We start from the raw sequence: 27,847 nt of genomic DNA on the forward strand, positions 1-27,847 counted from the left end.
AGTCGTGTTAGTTACTCCACTTATAACTCAAGAACGGCTGAACCGATTTAGCTGAAAATTGTCAGGGAGGTAGTTTATAGCCAGGAGAAGGACATAGGATACTTTTTATCCCGTTCGAAATAAAAAAAAGTCTGCTTTTTTACTGCCATTAAGGCGGAACAAAGTTCGCCGGGTCAGCTAGTTTTTTATAATCCAAATCTTAAATAAAGCCATGAAAATATTTAGCAAATTGTTTTATTTATAAATTATGACACATTATATAGTTATTTAATTTTTAGCGTTAAGAGTCGCATCTCAAACTAATTTGAAAATTATAAATAACTTGAAAAAATCGAACTGCCTAAGGCATCGTGGGTTCAATTCCCGCCTTAGGCAGTTCGATTTTTTCAAGTTATTTATATTTTTTAAAAATATGACACATTATGTTAAAAGGCCTAACTAAATCTCGAGCACAGTATATGGGCGTATTTGCGTTAAACGTAATAACGATACATTAAACAACTTTTTCTAACTGATTTATTATTGATATAGCACATGATAACAATTAAAATAATTACATGCATAAATAAAGAGAGTAATCGCTTAAAATATTATATTTACGTTGTCATTTAAGTCTCTTTACGTTGAACAATATACATGAAATTATAGAAATATGACGACGTAAAAGGGCAATGCGTAAAATCTCAAAATATATAAGAAAAATATAAAAATTGATAACAGCAGTAGCAAAAGCATTACATGTTAAGGCTAAATGTGAAATTTCATTAAATTCGTTTCAGTAGGTCAGAAGATATGACCCAAAAATATGATTCTGGCCACTTAAATGGCTCTCCTGTAAAATCTATTTTTTTCACTTACGCCGTATACGTAGGAGCCATCGATATTATCATTTATCAAATCATTTAATTGAGTGTGGTTTACACATTACATGCATTACATTTTCAAACAGTATTGGCCCGCTTTCCACCAAACCAGAGAGGAGAAGGGTTTTGAATAACCAAAATCAGATTTCATTATATTTCAAATTCTTTAGAAAATATTCGTCCGCCCGAAACATCTCTCTTCTCCGCTTCGCTTCGCCTTGGTGGAAATTAGGCCTTACAGCTGTAGTTTCATTTGCTGTCGACGTTATAGTTTTACATTCAAAATTGACCAAAAGTATGTTTGAAAAGCCAAAATTAGTTCTTACTAAAATAACATTGAAGTTAACACCTAAAATCCGAGCCCTATCATCGTCCTACCTGGGGTAACTGCGTATCCTGTCCTCAACCGCATCAGAGCGCAAACATGGAGTCCTGTTCCTCCTTCTTGATCTGGCGATGGCGGGGTGTTTGCGAGGGAGTGCTCTGGGCCCGGTTGTCGGCGTTGGGAAGGCTTTCGGCGGCCGCGGCGCGTTCCGCAAGAAATTTGTCGAAATCGCTACTGGTTACGCTCTCTTGGGCGCCGTTTGCATCTGTTGCGGCCTAAAGGAGAAAAATCACTTATTTCATTCCCATTTTAATTAAACTACCGATTAGTGAGGTTAACCGTCCGGTAGTCCGGTCTCCGAGCAGATAGAATTTCGTCCAATGATGGATCATTAGTAAAGCTACCCATCCTTATCGCTCGCGCGTAATTATATTGCTGTCACGACTGTGCGACGGGCGCCCGCAGTGAGTGTGCGAGCGCGACAGCAATATAATTACGCGCGAGCGATAAGGTTGGGTAGCTTGGGGTCTAAAATTCTATCTGCTCGGCGACCGGACTTTATTGACCCGTATTTACAGATCGATTTTCTGTTTATTCGTGATTTGTGACGAATGTTAATATTAGTTGATGAAATAACTAAAGTTAGATATTGTGTGAATCGTATCCGTATGATAGATTTAACTTAGCTCTAAAATGCGGTTAGTGCATACGTGCCCTAAAAGTAACTGATCGTAAGTACTTGTTATCGTTATGGATGTGTGTAAAATAAATAAATAAATGATGTTAATTTTAAATTTTAGTGAAACTCAAAAATGCAATTTTAAATATAAGTATGGTGCATAATATTATGTAAAAAAGAATATATATGTAAAATGTGGACTAATAAATGAAATAAAGTAAATATACATTTGAATAATGATGTAAATAAAATGAAAAGAAAATAAAACACACCTTCTCTTGTTCTAACCAAGCGGCTATCTCATCTATCTCTCTCTGATCCATCCCTGTGGGCTAAAATATAATAATAAAATAAGTATAAAAATATATGAGTCATAGCTAAAATGTATAGAATGAAAGTGTTTCATTAAATATTTTTTTATAATAATAATAACCAATAAAATTATGTAAAAATAAATAAAAGTAATGTAAACATTTATAATAATCATAAAGCCGGGCACCGTGATACGCAGTACATTGTGCCATGTTGTGACATGACGTCATAGTTTCTGAACATGTTGAACGTCACGTATTTTGCTCACAGAGTGAGACTACACGATTAGAAAGTCTGAATCTGTCGCCGAAATTAAGCTAGTCTTTTGGCATTTTGCAATCATGTCACCTACGATGTTTGTAGCATTAAAGTTTGGGAATGAGTGGTTTACTTTATTGTAAGTAGTTATTAATTAAAAAAATATGGTTCAAAATGTGTCGGCAACTGGATTTAATATCAATCCAATAATTGGACATTGAACCTTAAGACAATAGGGTTCAAAATACGTCAGCAGCTATATCGCCGCTCCTGTAAATCTATAGTAATTTCACTAGACCTTAACACAAGGCAACAAGGTTGATATCTCACCAGCGGCTGGCCCTGCGTGGCTCGCTGACTGGCGGCGGCGGCCAGGCTGCCGCCCGTCTGCTCCTCCAAGTTGTCCGCGTAGCTGCTGCCACTGCAAATATAGCGATAAGGAATTAATTTGAGTGGTTTGGTAACAACATCTTAGATAATAATATATTTCTTTCAGTGTTTTCCAGGCACGAAAAATGCGTTATAAAATATTTTTTGTCTTTGTGCAGTCTACAGCACATCAGCCGGGCTAGGATGCGCGCCGTGATATACTTTATCGACATCAAAATTTATGGGCAAAATCGATAAAACGGCGTGATAAATAACCGCTTATCGCGGCGCACGTCCTAGGTTTACAGGATGTAATATCTTGGTGTACCGTTAAGGATGTTGTGCCGGTGTGTAATGAAAGGAGGTGGTAAACAGAATAGCTACGAATTTACGAATACTTCTCTAGACATATTGCAATATACGAACAACATAAAATATTTAATTCTTTAGCAGATATGAATCGAAAGATAATGACTTCGGGATCAAACTGATGGCGGGAACGAAACGACAGTAGTAACAGTTTGTTGCTGCTGTCTTTGTCTAAATGTTGTTGCTGTCTCTTTCTATCTCCACACATTCCAATTTTTAAGGCGATTAGAGTCCTCAATGACCTTGGGCGTTTGACCTTCACGCCGCGTGCAACACCCGCGCACCCCGCACGAAAACTCCGATTTGACACCGATCAAAATTACACGGGCATAGGTAGATACAGAATAGAAGCTCTTTTTTCATGACATTACTGCCTATTATTTTGAACTTGAATTGATGAACCTTGATGTCGGTGTCATTTAACTCAGGCGTAAAGGTATTTAATAAAAATAACACAATCCATGAACAGTTTGTACGGGATATTTTTTTTAAATTTTTTCGTAAATTTTCTAATGTTTTTGACGGTTCAGCCGTTCTCGAAATTTGAACATGTAATATGTAGGTAACTTCGGGTGGAATCTTGCAAGCTGAATTTGTTAGACCAACTTCCTGACGACAACTGTAGGTATTAGAACACATGTCTATGGTTTAAAAAAGCAAATGTTTCTTCTTTTGTCTATTGTCATTCTCTTTGTGTCACTTATGAAGAATAAACTGAAAATGTGTTTAATCTCGTCTTTTTATTAGAAATTCTTCAACAACTGATTGAGTTAAAATTTTGGATATACATGTAATTCGGATGACAATGCAATATTGTGATGACATGGAGTCGATCTGATGATAGAGCTGGAAGCTGGAATGCCAGTGGCCCCATAGCAACTCCGGGATTAAACGATTTCATCGAGTTTAGGCTCGTTTGATTTGTATTTATTTATTTATATAAATATAAGTAAGTAATATGTAAGTAAGCTACTTTAAAAATCACGAGTACCTACAACTCTCAAAGGCAAACAGGGTCTGATGATGGAGCTGGAATGTTGCCGTAGGAATAGGCTAGTTTCTTAAAAAAACACTTTTAGTCTTTCTTTAGATATTTTTATTTGTCAACTAACAAGTAATTACGAAGTTATGATGCGATGAAATTCCGCGTGACGTCACAAATCGCAACAATTTTAAGCACGTCTATCTCTTTAAATTTTCATAAGTTTAAAAAAGTGAAAAATACATTTAAAGTATTTTTTTGGTAAGTTGACCGACGGACTAATTCAAACTCTTGCTTTACCCAGGAAACATCCCTATTCTTCGAAATTCTTACGAGCAACATAACGAAAAATCTTTGCTACTACGCCGCAGCAAATTCCGCATCATAAATAAAAAATATAAATTAAAAGAAAAAACCTTTTTTTTTTTAAAACAAGTTTTTGTATGCTAACAATTTTAGTTTCATGACATGCTCCCAAAATTCATCATCTTATAAGAGGATTTCAGTTTTTATCGACGAAACTTTTTAATTATTATAGCCTAAAATAGGTACGTTTCATGGTAATTTAGGGAAGTTTATTTGCACTTAACATGAAAAATATGGTATCAATGTACTGTGTACCTATGCATCTTCAGTGGCAACAACAAGGTCTATTGAGTACCTATAGTCTACTAAAAGCATGAAATAAATTAATTTTCACCAAAAATTAAAACCAACTCCAAAACGAATCACCAAAAGGTAGGCTGTCACCAACTCCGAAAATATCAATCATGATATACGGGCATTTGTAATCAGTATCTACATTTTTTAATAAGGTCTATAGAACAATTTATCAATACCACTTTATCTTATTTTTTTTAACTGTGGTATTTTCGCGAAGAAACATATTGAAAATCTAATTCTAAATGGCCCATTTGCGCCGAGCCTAAGTATGAAAAATATAAATTGTTTTCTTCACGTAAATCGATTAAGTTACTGATTCTGACTCGATCCTAATTTGGATACTGATTGCAAAGGCCTAGTAAATAAATAACGGAATATATTTTCAACTTTTACTTATCTAGTGCCGTTTTTTTGGAGTCGATTTTTTTACACTAATAGTTCTATTTAGGTAGATAATAGCGTCCGAGCATGCCTTAATTCAATCGTATCGTCTGACTGAACGTGCTCTATGAACAACTCTGACATAAAAACTATTGTCAAACAAATACTAGGTTGCACCATCTTATTTTAAATTTGACAAAAGTCAAAAATCTGTCAAACTCCATACAAAAAAACACCGGTTATCGCCAAAGCTACGGTCAAAGTAAGGTCACGTCAGGTGGTGCAACTCAGCCAAAGAAAAAAATCATTTTGATCGCTAATGTCAGTTTGCAGCGAGTGACACAACCTCCCCGTCTGAAGGCCAGCGGCCGACTGCCGCCCGCACCCCGCGAAGGCCCCCTCAACAGCAAAACGTTCGGAATTTATCAAAAGTAAAATTTATGAATGAAAGTAATGTTCGATTGAAAAACGCAACGTGTCATTTAAAGATTAAAGAATTCCTAATCTATTCGTGCAAAAATCTTTTAAATTAACATAGCCGTTTTGGAGGAGTAGGGAATTTAAGTAAAAAATCGATGTCCCGTATTTATTTTTTTAATCCAAAACAAAGAGAAGTAGCGAAAATTCAAACGTCACAAATGTAGTCCTTGAACTGTTGTATAACATGTATTTTTTTCAACTATTTCTGTCCAGCAGTAAAAGAGGAGTAGGCTTTACAAAATGCCCATTTGACGCGGATTGAGGACTCTAATCGCCTTAACTACATACATACTGTAGTGACACGTTTCGAATTTTAGATTGCTTGACTTACCCAGTTTTAGAAGTTTCGTAGGTAACGTTCCGCGACTGCGCGAACATATCGAACTCGTCCTTCGACGCCTGTCCGGGCGATCGGTCGGGCTGCGAGTCTTTCACGCCTGCACAAAATTAAGCTAATTTAAAACGAATCCATACACGGCAGTTAGAAATGTTACATTGGTTCGACCGTCAATTAAAGCCATAAGGTTCAATTTGAATGTAGCTACTCTGTCTCGATATTAAGTATTTTAATTATGGTAATTTTAATAATAAATAAATTAACTCACTCAGTTTTGCGACGTCCGGCACATCATCGCTCAAGTCGATCAAGGCGTCATCTTCAGGCTTCTTTGCTGTAAATAATAACATACTTTTGAAACAATATTATCTAAAAATAATAGTGTTCTTTTACCAGTGGGTGGGCCAAATAAAATATACTCAAACATGGTGTTGTCTATTACTTACGTGATTCGTTTTTAGGCACGCCCATAGCAGCGCCCAAGATAGCAGAAGGGGTGGCTCCAGTCACAGCATTTCTGTGGAAAAGCAAAAAATAAGACATTACTTGAAAAGGATCGGATTTGCGTCATTTATTTAATTTGGCTTTTCAAGAATGAGTACACTATTAAAATTTAAAATACATATTAACTAAAATTACATGTATAAGTGCCCCATCGCTATTTGCGGCATTCAATAAAATTTTGTCGATTCCGCTTAGCGTCAGTAGAAACCGTTTAGCAGACTGACTGTCGCCACCGTATCTTAGCCGCTACCACTGTACCCCGCCGCAACCTCTGTACCCTGTAACTGTACCCCAGCCACTGACCTGTTGTTGACGTGGCGCTGGTGCCGCAGCAGCAGGTTGTTCAGACGGTCGTTGGCTTGCAGCAGCTCAGCCGTCAGCGGCGACTCGGCCGCCAGCCGTCACTGTACCCCAGCCGCCACCACTGTACCCCAGCCGCCACCACTGTACCTAGCCGCCACAACTGTACTCCAGCCGCTGACCTGTTGTTGACGTGGCGCTGGTGCCGCAGCAGCAGGTTGTTCAGGCGGTCGTTGGCGTGCAGCAGCTCAGCTGTGAGCGGCGACTCGCTCGCCAGCCGTCACTGTACCCTAGCCGCCACTGTACCCTAGCCGCCATGACTGTACCCCAGCCGCTGACCTGTTGTTGACGTGGCGCTGGTGCCGCAGCAGCAGGTTGTTCAGGCGGTCGTTGGCGTGCAGCAGCTCGTCTGTGAGCGGCGACTCATCCGCTAGCCACCACTGTACCCTAGCCGCCAACACTGTACCCTAGCCGCCATGACTGTACCCCAGCCACTGACCTGTTGTTGACGTGGCGCTGGTGCCGCAGCAGCAGGTTGTTCAGGCGGTCGTTGGCGTGCAGCAGCTCAGCCGTCAGCGGCGACTCGCCTGCCAGCCGCCCTACTAACTCGGCAACGCGCGTCTGCATGGCTCGCAAGGTGTCCGCTAGCTCCTGGAAATACGACTCTATGTTAATGACAATATGAGTGACTTCAGGGCGAATCTTCCCGCTAGCTCCTGTGAATAGGACTCTATGTTAATGATATTAAGGGTGACTGCCGCGCGTATCTTCCCGTTCGCAGCGTGGATGCTAACTCCTGCGAATGAGACTATGTTAATGATAATATGAGTGCGCGGGAATCTTCCCTCTAGCAGCGTCTGCTAGCTGCTGTGAATTTGACGGGATGACGCGAAAGTCCACTAAGTCTCAGTTACGTCTACTTTCAGCTTCAGCTATCAGTCGGTGCGGTAATAATATAGCTAGAGGTTGCACTAGCTAGATGATCGACCGCGCTTTAAATGCACACTCCTTGCCGCGGAACACCTCATGGATCGCTTCAAACGTACGTACGTAGGTATAGCACAACAATCCGAATAATTGATCTAATATGATCCATGATCTACACTCCAAAAAGAGGCTGACAAAGGTGATTGAGTTTTTTTCGTCCCTTCTCAGCACCAACCCATATGTTGTCTCGAAGTGGTGGTAGGGCAAGCTATTTGAGACGTGTATAAGCGCCTTGGAAAGAGCCTAAGTACTGAATTTTATGTGTTTATTTATGTGTGTGTGACTCAAAAAATTATTATACTCACGTTAGATAGTTTCAAGTTGACAAAATAGTGACGTCACTTGCTTGGATTGCCATACAAAATCTATCGGAGTCTCGTTTTGACAGTTTTAAAAAGTACGTCAATAGATTGGTGGTGTTAACACGTCTATTGTATTATTACACTCACGGTGAGCAGCTCTACAGTGTGAGTCACGTTAAAGTGTACATATGAAAATAGATGAAACTAGACCTATTTTTATCGACAAAAAAGAGGTCAAAAATTTTTTGAGATTTTTTTTTAAATTTTTTATAGATTTTTTTTTCTTCCAATTACTTATTGTAAAGAAAACGTAATAACTTTTAAACTAAGAGGTATATCCTGATAAAATAAAAACAGTAATAATGCTAAATAACAGGCAATACTAAAAAAATACATAAAATACAAATAAAAGGCCAACAAATAATAAAAAATGATACTTTTTGAAAAAAATCTGCTTTTAAATTCGTATTTTTTTGGTTATTTGATAAATTTCTCCAAAAAATGCCCCTATAACCGGTGGTTTTTATTACTTTGTATTATTCTCTATCGTATTACCTTCGTAAAACCAAAAATCGCATGTCTCTATCCCTATCACAACGTTTGCAATGATCGTTTGAACTAAGCCTCTCCGGGCGCGCCATTCAACGCTTCGTTAACAACGAAACTGAAAATGGCTCTAGATTTGTAATTTTGATAAAGACAAGTTAGATTTCAAATAAAAACAAAAGATTTCGAAGTAAAATAAGCATTTTAGTTAAAATTAAAATTGTCTCTACCTGTAGCGGAGAATAATGTGGTGGCAGGCCTTTGTTCAAACGATCATAGCAAATGTTGTGATAGGGATAGACATGCGATTTTTGGTTTTACAAAGATAATACGATAGAGAATAATACAAAGTAATAAAAACCACCGGTTATAGGGGCATTTTTTGGAGAAATTTATCAAATAACCAAAAAAACACGAATTTAAAAGAAGATATTTTTCAAAACGTATCATTTTTTTATATTTGTTGGCATTATTTGTGTATTTTATGTATTTTTTTAGTATTGCCTGTTATTTAGCATTATTACTGTTTTTATTTTATCAGGATATACCGCTTAGATTAAAAGTTATTACGTTTTCTTTACAATAAGTACCTAATTGGAAGAAAAAAAAATCTATAAAAAATTAAAAAAAAAACTCAAAAATTTTTTGTCCTCTTTTTTGTCGATAAAAATATGTCTAGTTTCATCTATTTTCATATGTACACTTTAACGTGACTCACACTGTATATCACTGGGGTGGTGCGCGGCGGGCGGCTGCGACGTGAGCTCGTTGAGCATGTCGTCCATGACGGCCATGTTGCCTTCCACCACGCCCAGGTGTGCGCGCGATAGCAATATAACTACGCGCGAGCGATAAGGATGGGTAGCTCGGGGTCATTGTACGAAATTCTATCTGCTCGGCGACCGGACTTTAGTTGATAATGTGTATTGATTGTATGTGAATGTGTAGATGCGTAGATGGGTTTTAGGCGGTTATCACACTGCACCGCGCTCCGCCGCGGGACGCGGGACGACAGATTTAATCATTGTATGCAAGTACCTCAGTTTGTATAGAAAACACGAGCGGCACTTCACACTGACAACGCGTCTGCGCGCGGAATTTTTTATATGAAATCACGCGGAACGCGGTGCAGTGTATTAATCGTCTAAGTGAGGCGTAGATGGGTTTTAGTGATGTGTGTAACTTATAATAGCCACGCTCTTAACTTACGAAGATACTGAACGGGTGTCTTTTTTGGCTCTCGTGTTATGTGTTTTTTTAATTCTTTGTGTCAAATATTCTATTGTATTATTATACTCACGTTAAGCAGTTCTATATCGCTGGGGTGGTGCGCGGCGGGCGGCTGCGACGTGAGCTCGTTAAGCATGTCGTTCATGACGGCCATGTTGCCTTCCACCACGCCCAAGTCGGCGCGAAGCTTGTTAGTTTGACTCTCGGATAGGGTCACCTGTTTGGGAGCACAAAAACATACAGTCGAATTGAAAACCTCAACCTTTATTCAAAGTCGGTTACAGTCCTCTCAACTTAAGCTGAGAATTGCATTTGTGTGAGTGAGTGCACACCGATAGTGTAGAGTTGCAATCGGCTTGAGGCGCGGCGCGTCCCGCGCATGGTTTAAACCGGTTTATACTAGTTTATAGCAAGCGGCCTGAGGCGCGGCGCGTCCGCCACGCGTCACTTCCCTGCCGCTCACATACTTCACTTCACCCCCGGTACTGGTAGCAGATAGACGTGTAATTTTATGTGATTGTGTTCGAAATATTAGTGAAATGGCTCCTATTATAAGTGAATTTCTTGTACGAAAACCATTAAGCAGCCAAGTGAAAGAAATTTTATGCAAAAATAATAATTATTAACACAGGCTCTGACTCTGATGAGTCATCAGACGAGAGTGAAGATGAAGATGCAATGAGCGGAGTAGAAGAGTTATAAGATTTAGTCATTATGAGGTCGAGAATTGGACAGTTAGTCACATTGTGTTTTATGGACTTCCTTTTAATAAAACATTAATTTTATTTGTATGTGTTTTACTAACTGTACTTTTGGCGATCACTCACACAAATGCAATTCTAATTCTAAGCAGGCTCTGGATTGGAATCCCCAAGGAAAACGCAAACGTGGTCGACCCAGGCAAACTTGGCGGCGCACTGTAGCGGACGAGGCGAAGAAGATCGGCAAAACCTGGAGCGAGATCAAGCGAGAAGCTCAAGACCGAACGAGATGGAGGACTGTTGTGGATGCCCTCTGCCCCATCTAGGGGACATAGGACCATAAGTCAAGTAAGTCAAGTTACAGCTAGCTGATAGATATATGATTAAATTTATTTTTCTAAATTGCACGTTTCACGTACCGTAGCGACCGCCTGTTCAGGGCTGGGCCTGGTGGGCGAAGCCTGCGGCGGCGCGCGTTGCGGAGACCCCACCAATACTGGCTCAGGACCATCGGGGACACTCTGGAAATTGTGACACTGTGTTAGGCGATTATCACACTGCACCGCGCTCCGCCGCGGTAAGCGGGACGACAGATTTAATCATTGTATGCAAGTACCTCAGTTTGTATAGAAAACACGCGCGGCACAACACACTGACAAGTGACAACGCGTCTGCGCGCGGGATTCGTTATAATAATATGTATTCACACGGACCGCGGTGCAGTGTGATAATCGCCTTAGGCCTTTGCTACGCTTAATATTGGTTATTCTGGTACATTTTTGTAAATAAATTCCAAGTAGCCAAGTATTGTTATAATATTGTAATGTTTCGTAATAATTTTACAACTAAACAACTGAGATAAAATTATAATTTAATAAATTAATCCTTAAGTTATAATGAAATATTATAAGTTATACATCAGAATATCACATACAGTCGTGGTCAACTAATTAGGGACGTTATATGACTAAAACACAAGACCGTCTATCCAGTCCGAAAAAAAAATCTTCACGAGGCTTTGTAGCTTGTGCCTATTAATAACAAGTAATTTGGCTAGTATTCTAAATATTTAAAGGCCAGAAAAGAAACTAGCTAGTTGCGATCAATATTTTTAAAATAAATAAATCATTGCCACCTACACATTTATTGACCTAGGGATGGACAACTAATTAGGGACACGTAACACTTTCACTGTAAATGTAAATAAATTGGAAATTATTTAAGTGTTTATTACATAAAAAGTTTTCATTAATAAATATAGAATACAAAACAAAATCATCAAACGTATTTTTATAACCAATATGGTTGGTTTTGTTGGTTATAACCATTTGACATCGGCGCGGCATGGATGCAATCAAATCATTACAGGTTTCTAAGGAAATATTATTCCAAACACCATTAAATGCCACGAAAAGCTGATTTTTAGTGCCAGTACGTTGAGCTGCAACTTTTTCCTTCGTTTCATACCATAAGCTCTATAGGGCTTAAGTCCGAGTTGTTTTCGGGCCAATCTAGTACCGTCACTGACTGTTGCGCTAGGAACGATTAAACAGAGTACGCGGTATGTTTTGGGTCGTTATCGTGTTGAAATGTTCATGAGACTGGTAAGACTTCTTCAGCATACGATAGCATCGTTTTCTCCAATGTTTATTTGTATTGGAATTGCTCAAGTTTAACTTCAGTTCTATTTATAAGTTACACTCTATGTCCAGAAAAACAGCCCCAGATTTTGATATTGCCGCCTGTATGTTTCACCTGCTTCTTCGTTTACTTTGGTATCATTTCGGACTTTACAGGTCGTCGCACGTATTGTCTGTCATCGGATGAAATAAGATTTATCTTGGTCTCATCAGAAAACAGCACATTTATCCATTGACCAAAAGCCTAATGTCCATACTTTCTTGCAAACGCCAATCTTGCCTCTTTATGTTCCATCTTCAGTAGTGGAACGTTTCGAGGAACTCTTCCTACAAGCTTTGCCTCCACCAGTCGCCTTCTGACAGTCCTCGCAGATACTCCAGCAGACGGTTCTGGTCCAAAAATCTCGCTTTTGATCAGAACGAAACCCTTAAAGGGGTCTCTCTTTGCGAGAGTGACCATTCTGCGATCATCTTGTGGGGTTGTTTTTATTGGTCTCTTCCTTCTAGGCATACTTTCTGTGGTTTCATGATTTTGAAATAAGCCACTGCATCGTAGATTCATGTTTTTGGAACATTTCAGATGATCTGCAATTTACTGGTATGGCCATCCACACTGATAAAGACTGATTATAACTTAGCGCATTGTTGCTGTTCTTTCAGCCCATTACCTTTAATAATTTGATGAGTTTTTAACTCTGAAGATAAGAATATCGCTTTTCAAATTGACGCCGAAATTATAAATGAACAGAATAAAAGTTATTACTTTTTATTTTTTTAATTTAGAAGGAAAAACTTAAGCGTCCCTAATTAGGTGGCCAGACCGTCCGTACCATAATTACCGATTCATGTGATTTGATTAAGATTTTTTATTAAGTTAGTAAATTTTTTTGTTGTTATTGTATTCTGTTAAATAGAGTACTTGATAGTCAATATGTTTACAAAGTAACAGCCAGTAATATTGAATGAAGCTCACAATAATAGGATATGAACACTTAGTATTGCTTAGTATTCTATCTGTCCCTAATTAGTTGACCACGACTGTATATGCCAAACCGCGAGCAGAACCTATTATGTAATAATTATTTGTACTGAATTAAAGCGATCATCTATATATATAAAAATGAAACCCGTTTTCCGTTGTCACGACATAACATGAAAACGGGTTGACCGATTTGGCTGATTTTTTTTTGTAGTTTTCTAATACTCTGTACAAGGTTTTTACGGAAAAAAATATAAAGAAAATCTCTACGCTAAGGCGGTACGAAGTTCGCCGGGTCAGCTAGTAGTCTATAATAATAAGAATTAACCCTAATTCGTATTAACAAGCAACTTGACCTTCTCTCTCATTAATATAGATTCTACACATACGAGTACGATAGATATTTATGCAAATGGCATAGTTGCTAATTGACACAATTATCACACTGATATGCGTCACAAACCGGTTTAACCTACGACACCGCAGGGAGTGCTGTTTACGTGTGACACATAGGTATATTATTACATACCTTAGTTAAGGCCTATTCAAACCTGAGCGATATTCGCTGCCGCTGTGGGTAGAGGTACATACCGCGCGGGTTTCGCTCAGGTATTTAGTATCAAGTATCGCGGCTAGAGCGACCTGAGCGATATTCGCTGCTGCTGTGGGTAGAGGTACATACCACGCGGGTTTCGCTCAGGTATTTAGTATCAAGTACCGCGGCTAGAGCGTTCTCTGCCGCAGACGGTAGCGAATACCGCTTAGGTCTGAACAGTATTATTACCGCATACCCACTGGGTTTTCTCTGCCGCAGACGGTAGCGAATACCGCTTAGGTCTGAATAGGCCTTTAGACCGTTTTCTGAATTGTCGGCGCGGAAGCGTCATGACATCAGCACGCTCGGCATACGTGGTACCAAAAGTTTACAGAGCGCGGCACAGACTCAATCAGGAACGCTCCATAGAAATATAGGCGCTCGGTAAGCTTTTCGGTACCGCGTATGCCGAGCGTGCTGATGTCATGCCGCTGCCAAGCCGACAAGTCAGAAAACGGCCTAAGTTAACCACAGACTACAGACTTTGTGTCGGCCGATAGTTGGGTTTGGGTCGGGCTGTTGATCAGTCTGGACATGTATGAAAGTGCGCACATTGCACCGATTTGATATCTGCCGATTCTTCATACAAATTAGAATCGGGCCCAATTAACGGCCAACTAAAAGTCGGTGGGCTGCGCCTAGGCTATTAATTAAAATATAATTCAACCTTTATGGGGTGAATCAAAATATAGGTTCAATCACTTCTTCACATAGTCCCATGTCGTTTACCTACTTATAAGTGAGGTTAAAGAAAATACGCAAGTAAGTGTTAAACAGTAGATGCAAGAAGTTTTAATAAATCAAAAATTATAACATAATGTTGCATTATCTTTTAAGTAAATGATCTTAAATTAATGCAGCTCTACTGTTTACAAGGCTTCCCAGTGATAAATATGCCCTACTAGCTTTTGCCCGCGGCTTCACCCGCGTGAAATTTAGTTTGTCACAGATCGTCATAAATTCCTAAGTAGGTAGGTATATGTTATTCTGGGTTATAAACATTAATACTGTAAAGTTTCGTCAAAATCCATTCAGTAGTTTTTGCGTGAAAGAGTAACAAACATCCAGACATCCCGACATCCAGACATCCAAACTTTCGCATTTAAAATATTAGTACCCATAAGTTGAGAGCGAAACAAAACGTAGTTTCATGGTGAAAGTCATATTGTATAGCATGACCTTTCTGTATACAATGTATACAGGCAAGCATTGTTACAAGATCAACAATAGATAAGTTTGTCAACACTAATTCAAGGCCTTAGTTTTCTAATAATACACAACTGCAAGCAACTACATATTATTTTGATAACAAATTCATAATTAACTACAACATTTTAATAACTACAGATTTTAATATATTTTATCGACATGCCTGACTGAGTTATGAGTGATATTGATAAAATTACCCAATTAAATAATTTGTTTGTGAAATACCCAATTATTTCCTGAATTCGAGCATGCACCTTTTTGCAGCGGATTCTCTGATATTTGTTTCTATTAAATCAAAAATAAATTTAAAGAGACTGATGGTTTAGTAGTCAAACCTTAATGTCGAGAAAAACAGTGACGTCATTAACATTTTCATGGTTATTGTATAGAGAGCGCAATAGGGAAATATTTATGTCAATTGATTGGCTGTTATCAATATGACCATGAAACTTTAAACAATATTAATGGGAACACGTATGAAGACTTTCATAGTGTGTATTAATGTATCCTTACATAGGTATGTAAATAAATATGAAACATACCCTCTGTGGTGTGAAGATTGGCGCCATCGCATCAAGATCTGTCATAGGGAACTCCACTCCTTTAGTACGCAATTCGTTGTACACCTGCACTACGCCCTGTAAAAATTGACTTGTTTTTTACAAAAAATAGACACAAACAGCCCAAAGATAAACATAATCTGATATGCTCTCATGTCAAACTTTATCAAGATTGAAATCTATTTACAATGATGAGTAAAAGCAAGAATGAAAACCTACAGAAAACATGACTCATATTCTCAGTTGTAAAATAGTCCAATTCCATTATTTTTGCATATTATTGTATAAAAAAGTTGTAGAATACTTAAGGTAGAAGTTCAAGGGTTTATGCCCCAACTGAGACAGAGAAATTAATCAAATAAGATCACAATTATAATACACTAGCTTACCGCCCGCGGCTTCGCCCACGTGGAATTTTGTCTGTCACAGAAAACCTTTATCGCGCGCGTCCCTGTTTCAAAAACCGGGATAAAAACTATCTATGTCCTTTCCCGGGACTCAAACTATCTCTATGCCAAAGTTCATCAAAATCGGTTCAGTGGTTTAGGAGTGAAAGCAAGACAGACAGACAGAGTTACTTTTGCATTTATAATATCAGTATAGATACTGTCTTATTGACCATATACTAGTAGGTACTGATTTTTATCATTTAGGTATTGTTATGGAAATCCAGAAATCCTTGGGGGAGACCTTTGTCCAGCAATGGACGTTATTTGGCTGAAACAAATGAACAAACAAATTTTTAGTATATTACAATAACACACCTGCAATTCAGGTTGGTTCTGGAAAGCATCGGCCCAGCATTGGATAAGACTCAAGACTTTCTCTTGCACTACTGTCGGAGGATCATTTTTGGGGCCAATGAGTTTTACCTGAAAACAAAAAATATTCCGTTAAAAACAATTCAATCATTTAGCTCCTACTTAACTCCTATGTATTGTAGCAACTACTTGATTATAAAAGCTAAATGTGTGAGTTTAGTTAAAACTATGGTGATTTAACTGCCATTTAAGTAAAAGTTTATCAACAATTTTAAGTGCGGAGACACAAATGGGCCTTTTACTATCTTGGCAAACATGAAAATATGATTTTAATTGGTCTACCAACAATTGACCAACTAGAGAATGATAAAATATATATCTTTGGTCAAAATAATTTAGTAGAGCCTACTAAAGATGACACCTAAAGTAAATTATTGCATAATCTTACACAACTATTCCATTTAAGAACATACTTAGAGAATTGGTCTTAAAAACCAGTTCTTATCATAGAAACTAGTTTTATTGCTCTTTATAGGTATTTGTCAACCTTACAAGGTTACATTAATAATACACAATACTTAGAGTGGTATTCATTTCAATGGTTTTTACTGTGCTTCATAAAATAAAAACTATTTTATTGTAAATCAGACAGAAATACAAAGAAAAAAGTTATTTCAAGGCAAAATTAAAAGGCATCTATCTTTAGCATCTTTTGTCTGTTTTTATGTAAAATTCCAATATTTAATATCAAACATTTCATCAGATATAAACAAAGATACTGAGTCACGTTCATTGACACTAACATTTGTTTGATAACAATGTATTGTTAAGAAGTGACTTTGTGACAACGTCTGATTATGAGAAGGTACAAGGGCGTAATGATATTTTTAAAATGGCAAGGTTTGTAAAGAACTGTTAATTTACAATGCCTAGAGGGAGTTATTTTAGCCGTACATTATAATAAACTAGGTACCTATTCTTCAATGACTGAAAATTTTCGAACAAAGTATGTTTCAAAATTGAATAAAAATATACTCACCAGTTCAGAAATGAACTCCTTGTGACAAACCAGAGCATGGAAAGCCTTTCCACAATTTTTCACACAGGTTTCCAGAACAGTCAACGAGTACATGACAACAGTATAGTTCTTGCCAGCACTTTGTGTCAACCGTTTCCTTATGGCTTTAACTGCATCCTTCGGCCCATCGGTACTGCTGTTTATTATATCACATATTTCCATATTAAGAGCCCAATTTTCGGAGGGTAACGAGCCATCTGTAGCTTGTTCTGCGAAAAAATAGTTTATTGGACTTTTCAATCAAAGGGTCAAACTAATTTATTACTTTGTGTGCAATGACGTACAGAGCAATAAAATTAAACCACCATATCTCCATAACCATAACTGCCTCTCTTTTTGTCTCCTCGAAGTAAATGATATCTCAATCAACAAAGAGAAAACCAGATTATATGGTGCGCAACAAAAATATTTTAGTGCTAGTCACGAGAAAAGACTTCCTTCCTCAATATTTTCCTCGAGAGGCTTTTTAAATTGAATATCTAGGTACACTTACCAATTTTTTGACCCACCGGCGTAGAAAAGGGATTTCCTACCCCAAAGAAGGACATTTTTACAAAATAATCAAAGAATTTATGAAAAAGATTTCACCGATTTCACTTGTCACCACAAAACTGACTGACGTAAAAACTAAAAATACAGATAAAAAAGATACCTGTCAAATTTTATCGATTAAATCGATTGTTTCAATTAGAATCGTAACTTGATTAATTGAATCATGTGAATTTCAAAAATACAGGCTGTCACAGAAAAATGTAATAAGTTAGAGCTTTAAATGAAGTATACCCATAGTTTTCTAACAGAACACGAACAAACTAGAAGTTATCTCAGAGAATCAACATGTTGCCAAAGAATGAAGAAATAATAAAATTGATAGAAAAACAACGTTCATCTTCCGAGAGGAGACCGGAGTAGACCTATAAAAGTAGCTCTTTACCATAACTACGTAGTAACTATGGTTACCTTGAATGTTTATTTGTCAATCAATAATAACAACAACAAAGCTTATTTCCTTGCACACTTTATTACCTACTATTCAATAATGGGTGAAAAGAAGAACTTAAATTGTTTAATTATACATCCAGACATCGAGCCAGGTGTTATAGACAATGCTATGCTTACGCGATGTATTTTGGAATACGGTAAGTAACTTCCGTACAATCTTAATCCATTCTTAATCCGTCTATCTTCCGTACCCTAAGCACAGCCCTTTATTATTTGTATATTGAGTCCTTCCATAAAAGTAGCGTGCCATATACTTATTACCTACCTTGTGGTTAATAAATAGATATCTCGTTAGAAGAACAGGTTCCTATTGAGATAGGTACCTACCTACTAATGTTTTCATAACATAGGCCCCACTGAGGAAGCTGGAAGGCTGTTTGCTGAAGAAGGAGTCCACCTAGACGAAGCTCCTGTGGTGCGCCTTGAATTCCAAAACATTTTAAGAATAGACCATCTCTGGATGCTCACGTCTCTCACAAAACTGACTCTAGCCCATAACTTGATAGAAAGAATCGAAAACCTAGAGCAGCTGACCGGCCTTAATGAGTTAGATTTATCCTTCAACAAAATAGAGAAAATAGAAAATCTTGATGCGCTGGTGAACCTCGAAGTGCTGACTCTATTCCACAATAAAATCAGGAAGATGGAGAATTTGGATTGTCTGGAAAAATTACTCGTATTCAGTATCGGCGATAATTTGATTGAGGATTATAAAGAGGTAAGAGTGCACGCTACATGGTATGGGAATGATGACTGTAATACCGCTTAGCACTCCTCCTTGCCTCAGAAAAGCGCTGAAGGGCTAAAAAAGGTGAACACCAGACCACCGCAGCACCTAGAGCTACTAAAATTACCTACCTACCACTTTCTTAGCTTACTTACTTACATCGTTTCTTTCGTTAACTTCTAGCATGATTATGTATTATGTGTGCAGTTCATTATTTCAATTCTTTAATTCACACAGATGGCTTACATGCGCAGATTTCGAAAACTTCGTTCAGTGAGCTTCAAAGGAAATCCATGCTGTGATGACCCAATGGCTTATCAGTTTCTTAAATCAGCACTCACCAGAGTCACGTATTTGGATTACAAACTTGTCACCGAGGAAGAAAGGGAATATGGAAGGGCTTTATTCAGGTAAAAAAATGTAATAAAAATGTTATTGTTTAAAAAGGGAGTTCAAAACGAGGCATCATATCATCGTCCACTTCTTTTCTAAACGTGGCTGACCGAAATTGGGTATAATCATATCATATCATATCATCAGTAGGTACTTTCCACATAAAAATATTTATTAATGTGTACTCTCAGAGGGCTGCTAAGAAAACTGGATGAACAGGATGAGAAATCAGAAAAAGAGAGACTCGCCAAAGAAGAATACGAGGCCAAAGTGGAATTCTACGCCCTTTCCTTCGTCGAGTATTTGAGTGGACCGGAGCTGTTGGAGTCAATGTTTGAGAAAGACCCTGACGGCTCGTTGCTGCTGCAAGTGGGCGGAGAACTCATAGGATTTTATGAACAGTAAATAAATTAATGTATTAAATATCAAATTTAGTTCATGGCTATTGCTTGATGCACCGCCAATTCAAAATTTCAGATACAAAGAACAATATGTAGAAACGATGGCAGGGTTAGTGGAATTCGCACAAGGAGCTTACACTACTAGACAAAACGAAATCAAACTCTTCAAGGACCTTGTGGACAATGCCCTGGAAGACAGCGTTCAGAAGAGCAAAGAGTAAGTTAGGTTGATCCATTACCTGATGTGTAAGGATATAGCTATTATAACCATTCTAATCTACGGGGATACACGTTCGTTCGTTTTAGCAAAATGACGTCCACCTGGACAAGCCTCCTCAAGGACTTCCGCAACGAACGACAGGCCTACGCTGCCCGTATCCTCATTCACCGAAATAGACGCAGATAATGACTCGTCTGATTCATTTAATTTGCATTCCAACAGTGTTGTATCAAACTTCGAAGCAAAGAAGAAACCGTTAGTAGACCAGATGAACGAGATAATCCGCAAGTTTACCTCTAAGCAGGCGACGATAGAACAGCTCGAGCCCCAGTTGATGGACTTGGGGGAAGCGTTTAACGACGCGTTGTACGAACTGTGGAAGAGCCTGATGAGTATTGAGATGCAGCTGTATGAAAGATGCGAGGTAACTAGGTACCTTAATTGAATCTATTTATTTATTTATTGTACAAGAAAACCAACGTCATAACATGTAGGTAGTTTGGTGGACTTACATAATTAAACAGGAAATGACTTAAGTATTCAGGCACAAGTACAATTACCTACAGAAAAAATAAATTCGCAAATGACCTTCGCACTTTAACACCTGTCATGTCTTCATGTATTAACTATCTCACATAACATTAGCGTGGTTATGAGCATTTTGCTTATCTACTAATATAAGTACCTACTACCTACCCACTACTAATATGAGTATTTAAAACGTTTCGCCCATAACAACAGAATAAGTAGATTTTTCAAATATTAAAATGATTTATTTTACAGGAGTCCCGAGTCCAGTTCTCGGTGAACATGACCGAAATGATCACGAAGTTGATGGAGGTGTCTCGTAATGCGTTCGGCGCGTGGCGGGAGAACGAGGGCGTCTGGTCCATGAGGCAGTTCGAGTCGCTGTCCAAGCTGCTGGGAAACAAGATCATGCTGGGCGATGCGCCGCCGGAGCTCTTTGAGGTGGAGATTTCTAGCCCTCTAGAAAAGTAGCAAAATGTGACACTTGTAATTTCTAAGACTAGGCGCAGACCACCGACTTTTAGTCGGCCGATAGTTGGGCCCGATTCTAATTTGTATGAAGAATCAATCGGTGTAATGTGCGCACTTCCATACATGCCCAACTAAACTATCAGCCGACAAAAAATCGGTGATCTGCGCCTAGGCTGCCCTTCACGGGCGAATTACCTAACTAACAAAAACTGCCTTAGCGATGGGATTTCAAAATTACAACTGTCTTTTGTCACTTGTTGCGGCTGAATAACAAATTCTGACAGGTTCAGGTTGCTTGTTTAGAATCGAGCTAAGATTCTGAACAAACATCTTGTTATTCTGCAAACATCCTGTGATCAGTAATCGTAAAATGCTGATTTGCATCATAGAAAAACGAAATTTATTCGTAAACAATGTGGTAAACAAGATGTACCTAGTATGTAATGCATTGAAATGAAATTCACCTCCTCCTTCACCCTGTCTAGACACTTGCGAAAACTTTCCACGGCACAACCTCACGTTGTGACATCCATTATACTTTTTTGACCTTAAGAATGATGAAAGTTCGTATGGCTGCAAGCGTAAGACATTCTTTTACTTACATCACCATGAAATTCTTAGATAATGATGGACCGCGACGCCATGATGAATCTGGTGGCGCAGTCGTCGGACAACCACATGCGCTTCATCGACGCCCGCGAGGATCTGCTGGTGACCCGCGCGAACAACTGGCGCGACGACCTGGTGCAGGGGGCTAACGAGTAAGTGATTATGATCTTAGCAAAAAGGATTATATGTGTGTTTGATTTTTATACTTGATCAAACAAGGGTTGATTCTACTGCTCAATTAATCTTACCAGCACTAAAGCTGAGATAAAATATACGAACAAATAATAATAATTTATTGTGCATAAATTGAGTAGTAGAATCTTTTTTATTTATCAACGATAAAAACAAACACCCTGTATTACCATTTGTCTTCTTTTTGAACCATCACCATAGTGGCTTGGCACTATGTAGCGTTTCAGCTTGCTTGATGATCATTGCTATTTTCATTATTTTTTATCCGGACCGGAAGTTGAAAGCAGCGCGGGAGTTATTGCTTTCAACTTCCGGTCTGGAACGGAAACGGAACCATCGGGGTTTCGGTTTCTACATTGCATTGTTGCGTGTTTTTTTCGTTTGCTTTACAAGTCTGCATGTATGGGTGCGGTGTATTGTATGTTTATTAAATATTGTATTTGGTGTTTTACTAGGTATTCACTAGTGTTTTAGTATTTTTTTAAGTAGGTACTATCGGGAGCAGTGTTAAACGGGTCCATATTCGGTTGCATAAAAAATAGTCATAATTTAAGAGTGCATAAAGTTTTTTGGCATACTCATCATTTCGCATAACGTTCATACAGAATAAATCATAAGGCATATATTTTTTTGCCATAACCACTTTTATTATAATAATATTTTAGTATATATTTTTTCTGTATTCTTGTATTTTTAATAACGATTTCTAGGCATAACATTTATTGGCATCTAAACCAATGCCATAAATATTACCATTCATAATATACAAAATACCATAATTTTAACAAATATGAAATATAAAAATGTTATACATATAAAATATAAGTTAACAAATGTAAATAGACAAGCAAGCATGCAAGCAAGCAGCAAGCATGCAAGCAAGCTGCAAGGAAGCATGTAAGCATGCATGCAAGCAAGTATGCAAACAAGCAAGCCTGCAAGCAAGCAGCAAGCAAGCATGCAAGCAAGCAGCAAGCATGCAATCATGCAGCAAGCACGCAAGCATGCAAGCAAGCAGCAAGCAAGCAGCAAGCAAGCATGCAAGCAAGCAGCAAGGAAACATGCATGCAAGCAAGCAAGCAAGCAAGGATGCAAGCAAGCATTAGGATTGCCTTATCTCCGGCGCTGCGGGAAGTGCGGTCCCTCCGCTCTGGCGTAACATATACCCGGCATGCCATGCTCGCTTCCGCAGCTTCGGCTTGCTGGTCGCCTTCGGCGACCAGCCTCAGCCGCTCCAGCTCGCACGGCTGCCAGATATATGTTACAGCGAGCGAGGACCGCACTCCCTCCGCGCCTCCGGCTTTTAAATTGCACTCTAGTATAGGGCAGACTAGTACCACGTGGAAGAGACCACGGCCAGTCGGGATCAACATAATTTCAGACCAGGCAAGCTTAATGTTGTAAAAGAAATGTGGACTGTATAATATGTGCGTTATAATAGATAAGAGGGATTCGAGATCAAACAGAATGTATTTTTACGAGCTTAGAGACAGGTTAAAAATTAAGAACAAAAATTTAGTTTTTGCAAATCTATAGGCCGAAAGAGTATAAAAGTGGAAGGAGGCTCGTTCGCAACATCACAAATACATAATTATTTACTCTTCAATGTTGGTTGCTCTTATCTAAGACAATATTTATGACTTTAAATGTTATAAATAATTAAATTACGTTTATAGTATTTTATTAAAAACAAACTTTATGTATATAAAAATTATGTTCTTTACATTTATGATTATTTAAATTATGGTATTGAAAATTAGAGAAAGTTATTATTATGCCTAAGAAATCATTATGCATTTAGAAAACTATGCATATCAAAGTTTATGCGAAAAAACTTTATGCAAATACTGTTATGCCAAACTAAATTATGATGAAAAATGTTATGCGTCTGAGAGGGCACCCGTGTTAAACTGCCCATTGCCGGTCATGTCGTCTCGTTCTTACGCAAAGAATCACCATTTGATGAGAGCGAGAGCAAAAACGGAAATGGATAGTTAACACTGTCGCCGTGTGTACATACCATGAAGCTTCATGGTACATACTAAGCACGAAATGAACTGCCTATGCCCGCCAATCTTTACTTACGCAGCTTACGCTATTTTTTTCAGTAACGAAGTAAAGCGCAACCGGGACCGTATACTGGAGATAAACTTCTTCATCGACAACCAAAGGGAGGAGTGGACCGATATGCAGATGGGCTTGACTGAGGCAGTGGACCCTGAGACGGCGGCTTTGCTCGGCGACGACTTTTGAATGCCTTCATTATTTATTTCGTATTTTAAATATAATTTTATACGGTCGAAATTGTTTTATTTCTGAAACTAGCTTTTGCCCGCGGCTTCACCCGCGTGTAATTCACAGATCGGCATAAATTATAACCTACTAGCTTTCCGCCCGCGGCTTCGCCCGCGTGGAATTTTGTCTGTCACAGAAAAACTTTATCGCGCGCGTCCCTGTTTCAAAAACCGGGATAAAAACTATCCTATGTTCTTTCCCGGGACTCAAACTATCTCTATGCCAAATTTCATCAAAATCGGTTGCGAGGTTTAAGCGGGAAAGCGTAACAGACAGACAGACAGACAGAGTTACTTTCGCATTTATAATATTAGTTGGGATATGTTAAACTGGGTTAAAAACAATAATACTATAAAGTTTCAACAAAATCCGTTCAGTAGTTTTTGCGTGAAAGGGTAACAAACATCCAGACATCCAAACTTTCGCATTTATAATATTAGTAGGATTATTTGCTTTGTTTATTAACTGATTAAAAAAAGGAGGTTCTCCATTTGAACCATAATGTTGGGTTGGGTTAATGTTGTGTGTATGTAGTGGTTCTTGATGGAATCGATACAGATGATTGGAACGCAAAACGGAAAACAAGTTTCATGAAATAGTAAAACTAATATTTTAAAAGTTTATGGTAAATTTTATTCATGTTTATTTAACAGTAAACATCATAATAAGGATGCATAAAACAATTCTTACTTACAAAATAATTCTCTTCTCTTTGTACTAAACTTTTTTTACGATGGGGCTCAATTGAGTAATACATATTAATTTAAGATTATTTTAATAAAAAAACATTATACAAAGATTACTTACAAAAATCTGTGATAGTTAATTTCAATTACTTTTAAAACTAACAATATTGAATACAATAAAACAGCAAGTAATTTCCTACTTACACATATTATTACATAGGATATTCAAATACATTTCATATTTACTTAGCTGCTTTTTGTTTAAGCATTTGTATGTACATTCCCAAACCTTTTTGTACTTGGGGCAATTTGCAGAACGTTTTAAATTCATTTAAGTCAGCCTCTCTCGTCTTTTCAAGGCGTATGATGGGGTCCATTCTAATCTTTTGTTTGGTCAAGCTACGGGCCGCAGGGGGAATGTTCTCGAATTTTGCCATGAATTTTTTACACTTTGCGATTGCGTCTGCTTTGTCCGACGCCGTTTCGTCAATTAGGCCGACCTGTAAAATTAATAATTAGGTGTTAGACCATAAACAATGCTACTTGATAAGTGTCTTTAAACATTTAATTTTGTAGTTTGCCTATATTTCGACATGTTTGTTAATTATTCATTATATTGTATTGACTTTCTAATTTTAACGAGCTTTGGAATATCCTTGAGCTGAAAGACGTGTTTTGAATACCCAATGAAGGCCGGATAAACATCTAGTTAACAACGTGTAATTGTTTTTAAACATTAAAATTATTGTTGTGTTCACTTTGAATTTTAATTACGAACATTATTATTTTTTAACCTTTTTGATCTTGAAGAGCAGGAAATTAGTTTTTAAGTCTACTTCATAATAAACTTTTTAAATGGTTGCGACAAATAGACAAAGTCTGATTCCTTTTTAAAGAGATTTTTTTCTCCAGGGAAAAACTATCGCCTTACCTTTAACGCCTCATCAACGGAGAACATCCGACCAGTAGTGAGGGCCAGCTCAGCTTGCCTCTGCGGGATAACATTACACAAGGTGTCCATGAACCAACGCGGGGCCACGATGCCTAGCGCCGTCTCGTTGAGGCCGATCCCGAATTTGCCGTTTACCATCACCCTGTATTCACAACTCATCGAAATCAAGCAGCCGCCGGCTGGGGCATGCCCCTGAAATAATAAAAACACATTTTGATGGGATTTGGCTATTGATAATAAGTTAAGGATCACATCAATGTTATTGGTATCTTAAAATCTTCCAACTATAGGCTACACTATGAGGTCTAAAAAAGTAATATTTCATGTTTGGGTTATTTATTCTCAGTTGCCCCCACTAGTATCGCCCCTACTAGGGGGCTTGGGAACATTATCCACAAAATGTCTTAATATTCTTTAAATTTTTGGTGGTACCCTGGAAAGATTTTCGTCTATGACAATTTTTTTATCAATTATTTTTTTTTACCTGTCCATTTGATAAGATTATTAATTATAGGGTAACTTACACTAATAGCGGCAGCTGTGGGGTAGGGTGAGCCGAACAGTTTCAACCAGAAGTCTTGCAGCGTAGACCAGAAAGCAGTCATCCTCTGCTCTTCTGGATTATACATCTCTGTGATGTCTAAACCGGCTGAGAATACAGTAGGAGATGCCTGAAAATTGTTGTAATAACGTCAGATTAATTCTATCAAATACAACTAAGCAATATGGTACTACGATTACTTTTGGTAGCTTAATCTCAATAAATTATCAATAGTATTCTTACCCAATAAAGATCTCATACATAAAAACCTTATATTTTCGTATAAAATCATTTTACAGCTCATTAATGTCTATTGATGTCTTTTCTATCTTTTATTTATAATACCCTCAGAACTATTAAAATACCTACTCACAGATGCAATGATCAATCCCTTCGACTTATTCTTTCCCACTTCATCAAGTGCTTTGCTCAATTCTTGTAGAAGTTCAAGATTTAGACTGTTGACGGGCAGCCGCTGCATGGTAAGCGTAGCAATGCCATCATTGTCCACTGACAGATCCGTCAGGGGACCTTTAGATGACAGGCTCCTAGCAGTAGGCAGTATACGCCTGGCAGTACCTAATAACCTCAATGGGAACACTGAAAAAATAAGAATGGTGTTGACTGATGATAACAAACAACCAGACGTTTACGGAGAAGTTAATGTACGGAAAGATTTGTGAAAAGATACATTGGGTCGTACTAATTAAGTTTTTTTATTTACAATACTAAGTACTTACTTACATACTTTTGCTAGCAGTAAATTATTGTAAAACACAAGGTAGGTAGAAAACTATGTTATCACTTTAGAGATTTTGAAAGTCGCGGTTAAAGAATTCAAGTTAGTGCTCCCTATTTATATTATTTTTTGTTTTAATAAAGTGGTATCAACCAGTAAAAATAACTAGGTAATTATAAACTTTACATAGAGTTTATAATTTATTTCATGACTCCGCAACGGAGAAATTCATGGTCATAAAACGTGTGATACCTGAGAATGTAATAGTACTTACTAATAGTTTCAGCAAAACTTTACAGTTAAATAAAATTCACGTTTGAACCTTGGACTCGCTCGCCTCGAAACGTTCGTAAACTTGGCAAAGTTGTTGTTTCTATCTGTCAATGTCAAAAAGTTTTACAGCAGTCCACAGAGTAAAAAATCACCATTACGATACGATTACATTCTGTGATTACATCACTACGATACATTTCAATTTTATACGATAGAAAAATTCTAGTACGTCGGAGCTTTAACAACAACGTCGCGACCATGAAGCTATAGATAAAAATGGAGGCCACACTCCGAATACCTACTTGAAGCACAACCTTTGTATCACTATCTCGCTCTCTGTGGGCTCTCTCTTTATAATAAACAAAAAATATAAATTTGCTCAAAGTCAATGAAACTCAATGTAAAATC

At 37.9% G+C, this 27,847-nt stretch overlaps 3 protein-coding genes across 3 annotated transcripts; 1 reads left to right on the forward strand and 2 right to left on the reverse strand.

The window, feature by feature from the left end:
* Nucleotides 1-862: 862 nt before the first annotated feature.
* Nucleotides 863-18,020, reverse strand: LOC135077321 (TOM1-like protein 2). The gene is made up of 15 exons (XM_063971850.1): nt 17,904-18,020; nt 17,372-17,619; nt 16,336-16,443; nt 15,554-15,649; nt 11,008-11,109; nt 9,958-10,104; nt 7,322-7,473; nt 7,162-7,269; nt 7,005-7,103; nt 6,465-6,535; nt 6,287-6,352; nt 6,013-6,118; nt 2,768-2,858; nt 2,140-2,199; nt 863-1,463 (listed from the first exon to the last, which is right to left on the reverse strand). Exons 1-15 carry the CDS (start codon nt 17,956-17,958, stop codon nt 1,275-1,277), a joined length of 1,698 nt encoding a protein of 565 aa, XP_063827920.1. The 5' UTR covers nt 17,959-18,020; the 3' UTR covers nt 863-1,274.
* A 366-nt stretch (nt 18,021-18,386) lies between these two features.
* LOC135077663 (dynein regulatory complex subunit 3) lies at nt 18,387-24,257 on the forward strand. The gene is made up of 9 exons (XM_063972227.1): nt 18,387-18,549; nt 18,763-19,130; nt 19,377-19,549; nt 19,724-19,933; nt 20,010-20,150; nt 20,376-20,577; nt 20,937-21,122; nt 21,774-21,913; nt 24,062-24,257. The coding sequence occupies exons 1-9, from the start codon at nt 18,450-18,452 to the stop codon at nt 24,204-24,206; spliced, it is 1,665 nt and encodes a 554-aa protein (XP_063828297.1). The 5' UTR covers nt 18,387-18,449; the 3' UTR covers nt 24,207-24,257.
* Nucleotides 24,258-24,858: 601 nt separating this feature from the next.
* LOC135077196 (enoyl-CoA delta isomerase 1, mitochondrial-like) lies at nt 24,859-27,549 on the reverse strand. Its single transcript, XM_063971746.1, has 5 exons — nt 27,441-27,549; nt 26,801-27,027; nt 26,411-26,557; nt 25,866-26,078; nt 24,859-25,434 (listed from the first exon to the last, which is right to left on the reverse strand). Coding segments are annotated over exons 1-5 (846 nt in total). The 5' UTR covers nt 27,442-27,549; the 3' UTR covers nt 24,859-25,176.
* Nucleotides 27,550-27,847: the final 298 nt, after the last annotated feature.

The sequence above is a fragment of the Ostrinia nubilalis genome, chromosome 13, assembly GCF_963855985.1.
Source record: "Ostrinia nubilalis chromosome 13, ilOstNubi1.1, whole genome shotgun sequence".
In the NCBI taxonomy this organism is placed as follows: Eukaryota; Metazoa; Arthropoda; class Insecta; order Lepidoptera; family Crambidae; genus Ostrinia; species Ostrinia nubilalis.

Bases quoted from the DNA above. Each gene is read 5' to 3' on its own strand.
- LOC135077321 (XM_063971850.1), bottom strand. From the start codon at position 17,958: ATGTCCTTCTTTGGGGTAGGAAATCCCTTTTCTACGCCGGTGGGTCAA. The intron at 7,104-7,161 runs GTCAGCGGCTGG...TAGGGTACAGTG, and splicing joins CAGCGCCACGTCAACAACAG to ACGGCTGGCGAGCGAGTCGC. The intron at 1,464-2,139 runs GTGTGTTTTATT...TTTCTCCTTTAG, and splicing joins CTTGGTTAGAACAAGAGAAG to GCCGCAACAGATGCAAACGG.
- LOC135077663 (XM_063972227.1), top strand. From the start codon at position 18,450: ATGGGTGAAAAGAAGAACTTAAATTGTTTAATTATACATCCAGACATC. The intron at 18,550-18,762 runs GTAAGTAACTTC...TTCATAACATAG, and splicing joins GCGATGTATTTTGGAATACG to GCCCCACTGAGGAAGCTGGA. The intron at 20,151-20,375 runs GTAAGTTAGGTT...GCATTCCAACAG, and splicing joins AGCGTTCAGAAGAGCAAAGA to TGTTGTATCAAACTTCGAAG.
- LOC135077196 (XM_063971746.1), bottom strand. The intron at 26,079-26,410 runs GTAAGTTACCCT...TTATTATTTCAG, and splicing joins CCACAGCTGCCGCTATTAGT to GGGCATGCCCCAGCCGGCGG. The intron at 25,435-25,865 runs GTAAGGCGATAG...TTAATTTTACAG, and splicing joins CCGTTGATGAGGCGTTAAAG to GTCGGCCTAATTGACGAAAC.